General features: G+C 43.2%; 2 protein-coding genes across 2 annotated transcripts; one reads left to right on the plus strand and one right to left on the minus strand.

The window, feature by feature from the left end:
- The first annotated feature begins 380 nt into the window (after positions 1-380).
- fgl1b (fibrinogen like 1B) lies at positions 381-3,308 on the plus strand. The gene is made up of 9 exons (XM_040151540.1): positions 381-665; positions 783-865; positions 1,147-1,414; positions 1,564-1,723; positions 1,880-1,977; positions 2,142-2,230; positions 2,322-2,447; positions 2,567-2,631; positions 2,991-3,308. Exons 2-9 carry the CDS (start codon positions 806-808, stop codon positions 3,169-3,171), a joined length of 1,047 nt encoding a protein of 348 aa, XP_040007474.1. The 5' UTR covers positions 381-665; positions 783-805; the 3' UTR covers positions 3,172-3,308.
- LOC120803166 (thrombospondin type-1 domain-containing protein 1) lies at positions 3,247-10,876 on the minus strand. The gene is made up of 8 exons (XM_040151539.1): positions 10,740-10,876; positions 9,812-9,928; positions 8,343-8,737; positions 7,589-8,249; positions 6,020-6,181; positions 5,446-5,866; positions 4,810-5,341; positions 3,247-4,698 (listed from the first exon to the last, which is right to left on the minus strand). The coding sequence occupies exons 2-8, from the start codon at positions 9,861-9,863 to the stop codon at positions 4,054-4,056; spliced, it is 2,868 nt and encodes a 955-aa protein (XP_040007473.1). The 5' UTR covers positions 9,864-9,928; positions 10,740-10,876; the 3' UTR covers positions 3,247-4,053.
- Between the last annotated feature and the right edge of the window lie 1,044 nt (positions 10,877-11,920).

The following is an 11,920-nucleotide window of genomic DNA, read 5'->3' on the forward strand; positions in this document are numbered from 1 at the left end:
AAAAGGTAAACAATTTCCAGAACTTTTTAGGCTCTGGAAAGTTGAGACGGGCAAATTGTAAAGCATTTTGGTATTTTAGAGCCTAGTTCTTATGATCTGTCTCAGCCCCACCTGTTGTCCATCTGCTGTTTCTTTTGGTGCTGACAACTGTTCCTCATTTTAGCCTGTCCTTCTTACCAGGTTGCTGGTACTTGTGAACCAATCAACAAAGTTGAGTTTTGTATTGTGTTTTGGGTTTTTTAATTTATTGTGTAGTCTTATTACGGGATTGTTCACCCATATATTCTGTTGTTTTGTTATATATAAGGATGAAATTGATTCCAGTCATGACTAACACATGAAAATAGAATGCTTTGTTTGAATTCATTTGATATATTTCTTTTCAAAACAATAAGATGTCAAAAAAGAAAGAAAGAAAAAAATCCTCTGGTATGTAAGGAATGAATCAGCGCTGGGATCAGCTACACTTTCTGAACACAAGAATTATTGATGGAGGGGAAAAAGGGCAGATCGGCTTGAATTCAGTGGCTGGCAAGGTTGGTCAAGTCTGGATCCCGTAATGTAGACCATGCAGAACCGGCCCAGCCTATAAATAATACTGACACATTTTAGAGGAAAAGAACACTGAACCAGGGGAAAACAACGGAAGGCATTGTGAAATTAAGGTAGGCTTGTGATGCAGTGATATTTCAAGTTCGAAGAATTTTAGATTCTTGACAAGTATCTGTTTACTTACAATCTTTAATATACACCGGATTTATAATTTTGGACTGACATTGCAGCAGGGGACTTCTTCTCAAAAGTCATGCCAGTGTTGCTGTTGTTGGCTCTAGTGTGTCCCATGGCCTTTTCTACACAGTTGTCGGTAAGTAAATGATCCGACTCTTTAAGGGCTTCAGGATATGTTTCTCTTTTTGTTTTTATGTCAACAACGAAAAATGTGAATCTTTGTTTAAAAAAGTGTTAATTACAGGCTGGCTGCTAAAGAGCTGTCATTCCTGGAAAGGCCATTGCTAAACTCTGTTTCATAGATCCCTGCAGGGGCAGACTTATGCTTTTGCTGTCCTCTCTCTGGATGCCAGGATAGTATTAAAAACAAGGGTAGAAATGTCATGAATAACTTAAAACTTGTTCTCCTCATTTAAGGCTATAGACTCATGTGGGCCAGAGGTTGCAGCTCTCAAGCTCAGCATAAGGAAACTGGAGAAAAAACTCTTCATGACGACTTGGCAGGTGGAGCACTTGCAGATGCACAAATATTTCCGTCCATTTCAACCTGCTGTACCTAATACTAAACCTGAAACCGACACAGCTGCTGTTGTAAACCACCACGGCAGTGGGACATTAGACAGTTCTTCCATGACACTGATGAAACCACTTCCACCAGCAGGCAGTTTAATTGTGCATGACAAGGGTGAGAAAAGCTGACATTATGTCATCCTAATGTTGGGTGTTCATTTTAAGTAAAATTATAGTTATGTAGTTTACAATTACTTGACCATGCAACATGAAGTACAGTATATCATCAGTTACAATGGTAAGACCTTTTAAATGCTGTCTTAGATTGTTCTGAGCTGTTTGACAGACTGAGACCATCGAGTGGTTTCTACCGCATCAGACCCAAATTACACCAGGAGCCATTTTTGGTCTACTGTGACATGGAGGATGGAGGAGGATGGACAGTTTTTCAGAGACGCCGGCATGGAAAAGTTGACTTCAACAGGTATTTAAGCAGAGAATATATCCCGTGTACCGTTTGTGGGAAAATTATAACTCTCAAAACCTTGCAAAGCCCAGCATCAGATTACAATGTAGGTGTTGATTGAGTTTACACAGCTGTTTCATTACATATAAACCATCTTCCTAATTCTCATTTTAGAGACTGGGTCGACTACAAAGACGGCTTTGGGGACTTTAAACTGTGGAATGATGAGTTTTGGTTGGGGAATGAGCAGATTTATTCTCTGCTCTCAGAAGGTCAGCAATTTTTAAAATCCACGCAAAGAAATTCTAAAACCCAAATGTAATGCAATATAAGTTCCTGTATCACATATGCTTTCACATGTTTTATTTTATTTTGAAACAGTCTTCTCTTCTGCCTGATTGGCTACTTATTTCTCAATGATTTCTTTGTCCTAAAGGTAAGAACCTAGTGAAGATAGATCTAATGGACTGGGATGGACAGAGAAGTTATGCATTTTATGAGAACTTCAGGATCACCAATGAGGCTGTAAGAAAAACAATTTTACAGTTCTTTTTCTGGGTCTCAGAAGTAACTACAATTCCCAAGAAATATTACTTGCTCTTAACGTCCATTCCAGGATAAGTATCGTCTCCAGTATGGGCTGTACAGTGGCCGAGCTGGAGATGCTCTGAAAGGTGGCGGGGGGATGGTGGAGCAGTGGTCTGCTTCCCTCAGCGGCATGCAGTTCAGTACTAGGGATCAGGTTGGTCATCCATCCCTTTTTACTGATTCAAGATGGAATTTTTATGGTCCTAATAGCTGCCAGATTATTGAAAATGTGGAGATGATGACTGTGATAACGCTGATGACGGTGATTGACAGGACAATGACCGCTACCTTCAGGGCAGCTGTGCCCAGGAGAATAAAGCGGGATGGTGGTTCAACAGGTAAGACCTTTCAAATTAAGCCGAGTCGGCGTTACCAATACTCTGTCAGATATCTTCCTTCTGTTTGATTGTTGCAAAAGCATTACCACTGGAACTGTGATGTCTTTTCTGGAAATGAGGTATGAGTTTCTGTCCTGGGTTTTGTTTTGCCTACTGAACCATGGAAAGAGCCGTACAGGTGAAGCTAAGGACACAGTTCTTTCCAATTTATTTTAAAAAATTGCTCTTGTTTAAAACAGACTTCTTCACGTGTAGCTGAGCACATGCAAAAGCTTTAAATAGATAAAGCAGAATCACTTCAATTTGTCTTATGGAAAATGTTACACCCTTAAAATTGTGAATTAACCTTCTATCTACAGATGTCATGCAGCCAACTTAAATGGGAAGTTCTACCGCAAAGGGAAGTACAAGGGCCAGTATGACAATGGTGTGGTGTGGGGGACCTGGAAAGGCCTCTGGTATTCCCTTAGACATACCGCCATGAAGGTGCGGCCTCTGGTTTTCTTGGACTACATGGGCAGTGGAGCAGGGGAAATTTAAAAACAGCAGGCTTCCCAGTCCCTTGTGTGATACACAATGATGTTAAAAAACAAGGACAAAGACTGATGTCATGTTTAAAGTCTATATATTTTAATTTCTCGCTTTGCTTCATTATTTGAAACTATTACCAATGTCGATAGTACAGTATCTTCTGTTTTCCAGTAAGCTTTTCATTTCTATAAAGTGTATGATATTACTCAAACAATAAAACAAGTAGCATCTCAGTCCTGCCGTGCTGATGTTTGATATTTGAGGGTCCTCAAACAGAGTCACAACTGGATACTACTGCTCTAACTTTTTCAGAAAACACATGAAAAATGCTTTGCTTAGATCACACATTCAAAATGTCCCTGAACAGTAAACCATATCATAGTGAGAGAACAGCATGACTTCGCAGCACAATAAAAAGAGCACATTCAGCAGAACAATAAGACTAAACCAGTCTTCTCCAGTGTTTTGAATACTGTCATTGATGGAGCTTGTGTTTAATGGTGCATAAAGTTGTAGGTACAACTTCATTTTAAATTGTCTTATTATGCCAAACACTGTACCAGTAATTGATATACAAAGAAACCTCTTCCAAAAGTGTCCTGAATAGAGAGAAATTCTCTACAGTCATGACAGAAATACGTTTTGGTAAAAAATTTTCAAATAGAATAAACTTAAATATCTTATTTTTGCTCTCCTTCTCATAGATAAGCAAAGTCCCTAAATGTCTTATATGCGGTGCAATCTTCACCGATATGTGTGTCTGTGTTAATATTAGGTTAAAGTCACAGGAGTAGCAGAAAGGATTTAGGTTAGGAATAAATGTAAATGGCAATGGCGTTTCCACCCAGGTATAGTGCTACAATCCTGAGTGATCTACTCCTCCTCCCCATCTCATGATGAGGACAGATCTAGGTCCAACATCCTCTGTTCTGCTTCACTCAGCCTGTAGGGTGAGCCGGCACTGCTGCTGTATTCACCGGACATTGGCAGAGAGCGGCAGCGACCTTTCCTCTGCTCAGAGGACGATGCACTAAAGGTGGAGCTTCGCTGCCGCCCCTTGACCCCAGAGCAGGACTGAGCCTCCTTTAATTTCCGGGCCAGGATGTTCCTCTGGATAGGCGATGGGCCACGGCGGTTCCAGTTCTGCTCAGCCCGCTCTGCCCGATCCATAGTCAGCCGGTTCAATCCATGAGTATTGACAGGCCCCATGGCTGGACCCCCAATCCCTGAGATCACCTCTCTCCCTCCACCTCCGGGTTCACCACTCCTTTGCCTTTCCACAGCGCAACTGACGTCTCCTTTAGCACGTTTCTCAGATGCTGAAATGCTGTTTGTGTTGGTTCCTGTGTGTTTGAGTTCACTGTTGTGAGAAGGAGCAGCTGTCTCTATCCAGGGCTTCCTCCGGTCATTTTTCTGATGTCTGGATTTAGCCCACTCTGAGGCCCCATGCTCTGGAATGGGGTAAGAGAGGTATGGCTGTCTCTCCCAGACTCCTTTGTTCCAACAACTTCCTTCGGGAAGGGTCCGAGATCCCACCTGAAAAGGACAACGTATAATCTTTGTTAAACTTGAAAAAAGGTTTAAACAGACCTACACAAATCTGACCTACAATATATAGATAAACACATTTAAAGCTGGATAGGTGACCTGGGTCATGCTCCGTTCTCTGAAGTGTCTCGACTGTGCAGAGGATGGAGGCTGGGGTTTGGTGTCATTGAAACTGGAGGTCCGGCGGAAATTTGGATTCTTGTGATTGGAGTTTCCCATTCCTGCATCCGCTCCGCCTCTTATACCTGCTAACCCACTCCTCTCTACCATCTCCACCCAATCGGCAGTGTGGTCACGCCATTTTGAGCTGCCCCCACTAGCAGAGACAGGACCTAAGACCAGCTCCACTCTGGGACTCAGTCTGTCCAGCGTGACCCTCGAAGTCTGGGATGCTGGCTCAGAAAAGGGAGCTGCAATACGAAAATGGTTGTGGTTGGTGTCGTCCGGGAGGCCCAAAGGGAGGGGAGAATGAGCGAATCCAGTTTGTGTAGGAATCGGGGAGTTGGTGGGTGAAGCAGATGATTCCACCAAGGTGTCATGGACTGGGCTTGAAGAGACATGGTACAGCTGTGTGGCCTCCTTTAACCCCTTCTTTTTCATTTCTTTCAACTGCTGCTGCGCCAGTCGGTACCTAGATAGTTAATGATAATTTATTTTCAGAAACTGGGGAGTGACAGAATAAGTTTGATAATAATGTGGTATGTTTGATGAAAGTGAACAATATTCTAAACTTACCCAAATATTGGCGGCAACACCTTCTGACCTGTGGGAGACAGCCTTTCTGGGTCCTGTGAGAGAGGCATCACAAGGGTCTGTGAGAGAGGCTGACTGCCCAGGGAAGGCCTGTCTTTCTGGGCCACACCCACACCCACGCTCCCTGGTTGGCCATGGCCATCGGACAGACTGGGTCTTTGAAGGCTGTGTCCGCAGATAGAGGCCTCATCGGACAGCTTGCGTCCCCCAGGGGAATGCAGGGAGCCTCTGCGGACAGAGCTGCACTGAGGGGTCTGGCAAAGCTTTCTCCACACAGTCACCACAACAGTAGCCAGAATCACAGCCAGGCAAAGGGAAATGCCAGCCACCATGACCATGTTACCACCTAGGGGTGAGACTTCGACAGGTAAAGGGGGGAGGGATGGAGGAGGACTGGGCAACACTGGGGAGGAAAGGGAGACGATATTGTAAATATGCTCAAGTATGCATGCTCTGCGGTTCATCTAGGATTTTATTTTCATTTTCTAGTCTAGAAAAGATTAGGGCATAGAGTGAGGACACAAGAAAAAAGGAGACAAGTGGTGTAGTGACTGACCGACACAGTCCTCCAGAGAGCAGAGGGACTGTTCCTTCAGCATGCCATTGCAGTGCATCCCTCCGACACTTGAGGGGAGCAAACACTCACGTACTCGTTCCCTCACCCCCTCCCCACAGCTCACACTGCAAACACTCCATGGCTGCCAGGGCCCCCATGACTCTGCAGAGAAAGGATAATCGAAAAATGGCTGATGAACGCATCCGTTCACAATCATTGATTACAAATGATCACACATATTGAGCCCCCTATGCTGTTCTCACCAATATTATCAGAGCCAGAAAAGTTTTTACAGTAATATGTTTATGTAAAGCTGACATTATTTTGAAGAAATAAAAATCCAGCGGAAAAGTAACAATGCTGCAGATAAAAAGAAAATTTTGCACTTTTTGCTTGACTCAAAGAAAATGTCAGAGGAGAAATAATGCGAGTGTAACGAATTAGTAATTGCTTACGAAAAATTCGATTGTGTATTTGTATATAAAATAACAGAATAATTACTTGTGGGCTGACGTACGTACTGTACAGTTTGCTGCATTGGAATGTGTAAGGGAATGTATGAGAGTTAATATAGTGGCATGGCGTGTCAACTGCAGGTTCCACTGCCTATTTTCTGCATTGTGGTACCAAGCATCTGTTGGCACTGATTTCATGGTTTAATTTGATGAGGCTAAGTTGCCCACTGCATCCTTATAACATACTATAACATTTTCAGTGTAGTAGCTCTAGACCTGACCACATGCATAACCTGTGATCTTGGTCATTACAGTTCACTATTTCACTCAAATCACTATTTCAGTCCTCAACGCCATAATAGTGATTAGTGATGTTTCTTTTCTCTTCTTAAAGTTTGACTTTAATGCATAATAATGCACCATCAAACTGAACTGATATCACTTTGGACAAAGATCTGTCCTTATAGTGCTGCCATTGTTTTGTCATGATGCAATGTTTGTAAGTGACTCCATATTTGCTAAAAAAAAACAAACAAAAAACCGCAATAGAGCAAGTAACATGGTTTATCATTACTAAAATGTGGCGAAACTGATTTGGTTTAAAATACTAAATGGCTGATTCTGTTAATACATAATAGTCAGGAGGTTTAAAAAAAAAAATAAAATCAGTAATCAGTTGCTAGTCAAAACAGCAACCTACAAATTACTGAGGTAAAAACATTAACTAAATTTAATTTATTTGGACATTGTGGTCTATTTGTTACAAGATGGGCCTTTTTAACAGCAGACTTTTTGATTTTTCATAGAAGGAAAAGCACAGGTTACTATTCACATTAACAATGGCTCTTTTCTATTCAAGTGTCCCAGTAAGACCTGACAGTGTGACAGTGAGCCAGCATGCACGACACCAGGACCCTGAAACTGAAGCAGCTACATGCAGACAAAATGTCTTCTATGAAAAAGGCGAAGAGGTTTTTATCTTCAAAATTCAAGTCGTCTTTGGCAATCACTGCAACCCTGCTCCAATGACACTGCTGAATGACAAGTCGGAGTAGAGTGTAAATGTATTCTTTGCAGCTGCCAAACGTGAATGTGTTGATCCATCAGATCTCACCTGTGCTCCTGTGAACCACCAAACAGGTCTGTGCTGGACTGGGGGAGCGACTGAAGTTGAAAACAAAGCGAAAGCAGTACTTATTCCTTCCGGGGTAAAAAACAGAACAGTTGAATTCTGTCTCATTCTCTCCCTGAGTCAGCCAGTTAAAGGCTAGCGGAGGAGAGGAGGGCTCCTCTGAACCAAAACCGATCAGTGATGTTCCACCTGCTCCGACCCCAGAGGAAACAGCAGCCCCTCTTCCAACACTTGCATCCTTATACAGCAGTACTTTCCCATTGATGTGAGCACATGGTGGGGTTATCAGTTTAACAGTCATAGTCCCTTCACAACCACTCTTGTAAGTGTTGCTGTTTTCCACCAGTAGTTTATAGGAGAAGATACGGGACAGGTAGAGAGGACCAGAGCTCTTCACTTCCTGTGCTGTGTGAGGTGACCGCAGAGCCACTCGTATGAAGTCTCTTTCTGTGAACGGAAATGCACAGGACAGCTCGACACTCTGGGAGCGGAGGGGTCTGATTGGGTGTTGTACGCGGGCTCGGACCTTGTCAATGCTGTTCCGCCCAATCTGGTTGTACTCCATGTAGCTGACCTCTAGGAAGAGAGCCGAGTCAAGGCCGCTGGAACAAGCCTGAAAGTGTTCATTGGTGGATATACCAACCTGGTGAGAGACCGAAGAAGAGAAGTATGAGAACCATTCTGCGGCAAAATGAGTCAACATAGTGCGTAAAGTCTGATATCTTGTTTTCCTTACCTGAAAAGATCCTGAGTGGTTACCAGCCCTCTCCACAGCGATGTGAAAGGTAGGCCACTGCACCTGCAGTTCTGAACTCCACCACCAGGTGGTGCTCTCCACGCTACTGACATCTGTGCCACTTGCAGGAGAAACGGCAGTGGTGCTGGTCTGTCTCAGCAGGAACCTGTAAGTTCCTGCGTACAGGAAGCAGGAGCAGTCGAACTCCACCTTGCCAGCCAGTTGGTTGTTGGACAGAGTCCTGGTCAGAAGGGTGTTGTTGGTTTCCGTGTTGACCAGAGAGACGCTTGTGTTGCGAATGGTGCTGATGTTGGATTTTGTGCTGAAGTCCACAAATACACTGGCGTTGCTAAGGGCAACGTGGAAGGAGGGCCAGATATTGAGCCCTGCAAAAGCTACAGGAAAGGATGCACAGAAGTGCGACAGGGCAAAGAGAAGGAACATTTTACATATTGTTCATCCATGTTGCACAAAAATTTCTGAATATGTCCAATATGTGTATAATGTGGTCTCAGATTTTATCGCTATTTTTTCTCTGTGTAGTTTTATGGCTGCTTTTTTTATATCTGCTTTTTCAGTTTTTTCTTTCAAGCTGGCTGGTACCGTGCCCATAGGGTGTGTTTCTGGTTCATTTTACTGTGGTGATTCAATAACACGACATTTTCTAGAGCTGATATATCCCAATATCTGTTTAGATGTGGACAGTTATAGGTTAAGTTGTCTAATTAATGTTTGGACTATATGGAAAGTGGAAGTCAAATCGCAACTGTCTTTTCTAGTTGTTATTTTCACAAATTTTAGATATCAGTCTGGGAGAAAAGTGACTTAATTGCAATGTAGTGTAAATTTTGACAACATAAATATTGCATCATGATTCATGGTATAAAAAAAAAATTCCCACGTACAATTATATATCAATAAATTATGTATAGGTCTGTTGATATATTTCCTGTGTCCAAGTAACATCAATTTTAATAACCACACAGCCAAGAATGATGGAATTTTTTCAGTCTGACTAATTAATAAGCTCAGTTTTCAGCACAGACACTGGATCCATAAACAATTGATACGCATCAATAGTTGTAGGCTTCAGATTTCTAGCAGTACCTCTGAGTATATTAATACATTATCTGTACCCAGGGAAAAAGTAAAAATGTAGCAAGTAGTAGCATATTATTTAAGGGCTATTGTGCTGTGCCCTTTGTAAATCCTCTTGTGCAATATTCACATCCTCACAAAACAAAAGGGAAGAGGCTTAACATCCATTGCCCCCTTCACTCCTCTGCCTTTTCCTTCGGCTCAACTTCCCTCCCCCATTTGAAGGAGGGCCCAAAGTAGAATACAGGGTGGTACAGGCCATATAAGTTAACATGTGTGTGCTTGATCAGATGAATTAAAAAATCAGTGATCCTGCCAGCCTTTTCAAACATTAAGTTATGTTACTAAGTTACTAAGATAGCGACCCTCACCGTATCCCATGAGCACCAGCAGGAAGGGCAGCAGTGAGACAGCCTGTGGCATTCCGAAGTCTGTGCATCTGTTTTCTCCTACACCACATGACCGTCCTCTTCCACCATCCCCGACCTCTACAAATCAGAGGCAAATCAAAAAAATAAACAAGTAATCCGCAAGTAAGGCCGCAGGCAACAACCTGCGCTTTGCTTTTGGGTGTCGTGAGACAGGAGAAGACATGGAAGGAGTAGTGCACTCATCTGAGGTATGAAAAACAGGAAGGCTGGGGCAAAAAGCTGTGAACATGAGTCTTCTGGATTTACAGTGGCGTCTTCCTCTTCCTTCCATCTTCACAATGGGTATGGAGAGCTGCCGCCACCACACAAGTGTGGTAGCTACAGGGGGGCTTTGTCCATGACAAATATTTACGAGTTATACCCAAATAGGCTACTTGTTGTTTGTTTGCTTACAAATGTTTTCACTGATTGTCACTGATTGAACGTTTTCTTGCGAGTTTGTCTTTTGTTTCCCCACAAACACAATAGACTACTATGCATGGCAATCACATATGGGCTCGGAGTACTAAATTTAATACATGCACTCTCTAATACACCGTAGCCGGATCAAGAAGTTGGCCCCATACTTGTAGTTATTAGATAGAGACATCCCTTTGGTCGCCCACAGAGTCAACTCCCAACCAAATAGTTAGTCTGAATGTTTTTTTTCCACTTTTACTCAAATGTATCTGTGCTTAGCCATCAGTAGTGAAAGTGTATGAAGGCTGAATCTGTCCCTTCTTTTGAAGCCTGTCAGAACATTAGCCTGGACGCCCCGACTCTGGGAGATGATTCTAAACCTGCGGCTAGCGTCTGTGGTGCCTCTGGGACGCAGTGGTCGCAACTTTAATTCTTTGGTGTAGCTGGGAAGCAAGGCCGTTTTACTCACATCTCTCCCCGGCTCCGCACAGCGTTAGGCCTCCTGTCCACTCTTCCGACGGGGAACCCGCGGCGCCGGCCCCTCCATGTGCTGGCGACACATTTCTTCTGACTGACTCCCTGCTATTAGTTTTCCACTGACAGCCAACGGGACGGGCTCTCCCGGAGGCGCGCGCCGTCGCTCGGAGCGCGTGAGAGAGATCCGGCTCGCGGTCACCAGCGCGGCGCGTTGGATATTGTGTGCAACTCACAAGGTTTTTTTTTTTTTTCCCTCTCACACTGTTGAGGTACAATAGAGACAATGTAGCCTAGAAACCAAATAGGCTGCTTGCTTTCAGAAACATGCAGAGATTAAGGAAATATATGAGATAAGTAAATAAATAAATAAAAAGAGTTTTTATGGGTTTACCCTTTAAATTCTTGCCTGGGAGCATTAACATGTAAAATGAAGCGAAACTACTCACTGGTTTGAAAGTGGTTCTTACATCCAAATGAATTTCCAAAACACTGGTTTTCAGGTACAGTGTGTCTTCACAGGCACGTTTATTTTGTGCAAGATGAGGTTTGCTTAGGCTGCAGGTAAAGGACACTCCAGAAAACTAAAGCACGGATGACAGGCCCTTTCCCCCCCCTGCCAGGTTAAGCTTTGCATTATATGAAGCGAATCCTGGAGGTGATTTTCAGTTTAAACAACAGGCACCTGGGTCATCGAGACTTCAGCAGAGGTGCCTGAGGAAAGCGACTACATGCGGAAACATGTGAGATGCAACGGATGGATCTATGATTCAATACTTCAACTGGCAGGCACACATGAATCCATTTTTTACGTAAGGCTAAAAGGAATAGACTTAAAAAGAAATTCATGATATATTCATATGGGAATTTGGACATAATAGCACTGTCTATCCTAACTGGCCCACAGGAGGAGGCAGGGTAACGGAACAACACATTTTGTGTAATGCAGTCCCGGTAGTAAACTGCAGCACTGCTCATCTTATTCCATAAGATTACCTTCCTCCCACATACAGTGACTGACAAGTCATTCGCCTGTAATCCACTGTTGAAAACAAACATTATTGAGATTTCAATAGATGACACTCAGTCATTCAGGGTATGGATTAATTTAATATGCACCACTGGGTAAATAAATCCATCTAAGCATGCAGGAACAGGACCCATTTTGCATGAAAC

Source organism: Xiphias gladius, chromosome 17 (genome assembly GCF_016859285.1).
Source record: "Xiphias gladius isolate SHS-SW01 ecotype Sanya breed wild chromosome 17, ASM1685928v1, whole genome shotgun sequence".
NCBI classification, from domain to species: domain Eukaryota; kingdom Metazoa; phylum Chordata; class Actinopteri; order Istiophoriformes; family Xiphiidae; genus Xiphias; species Xiphias gladius.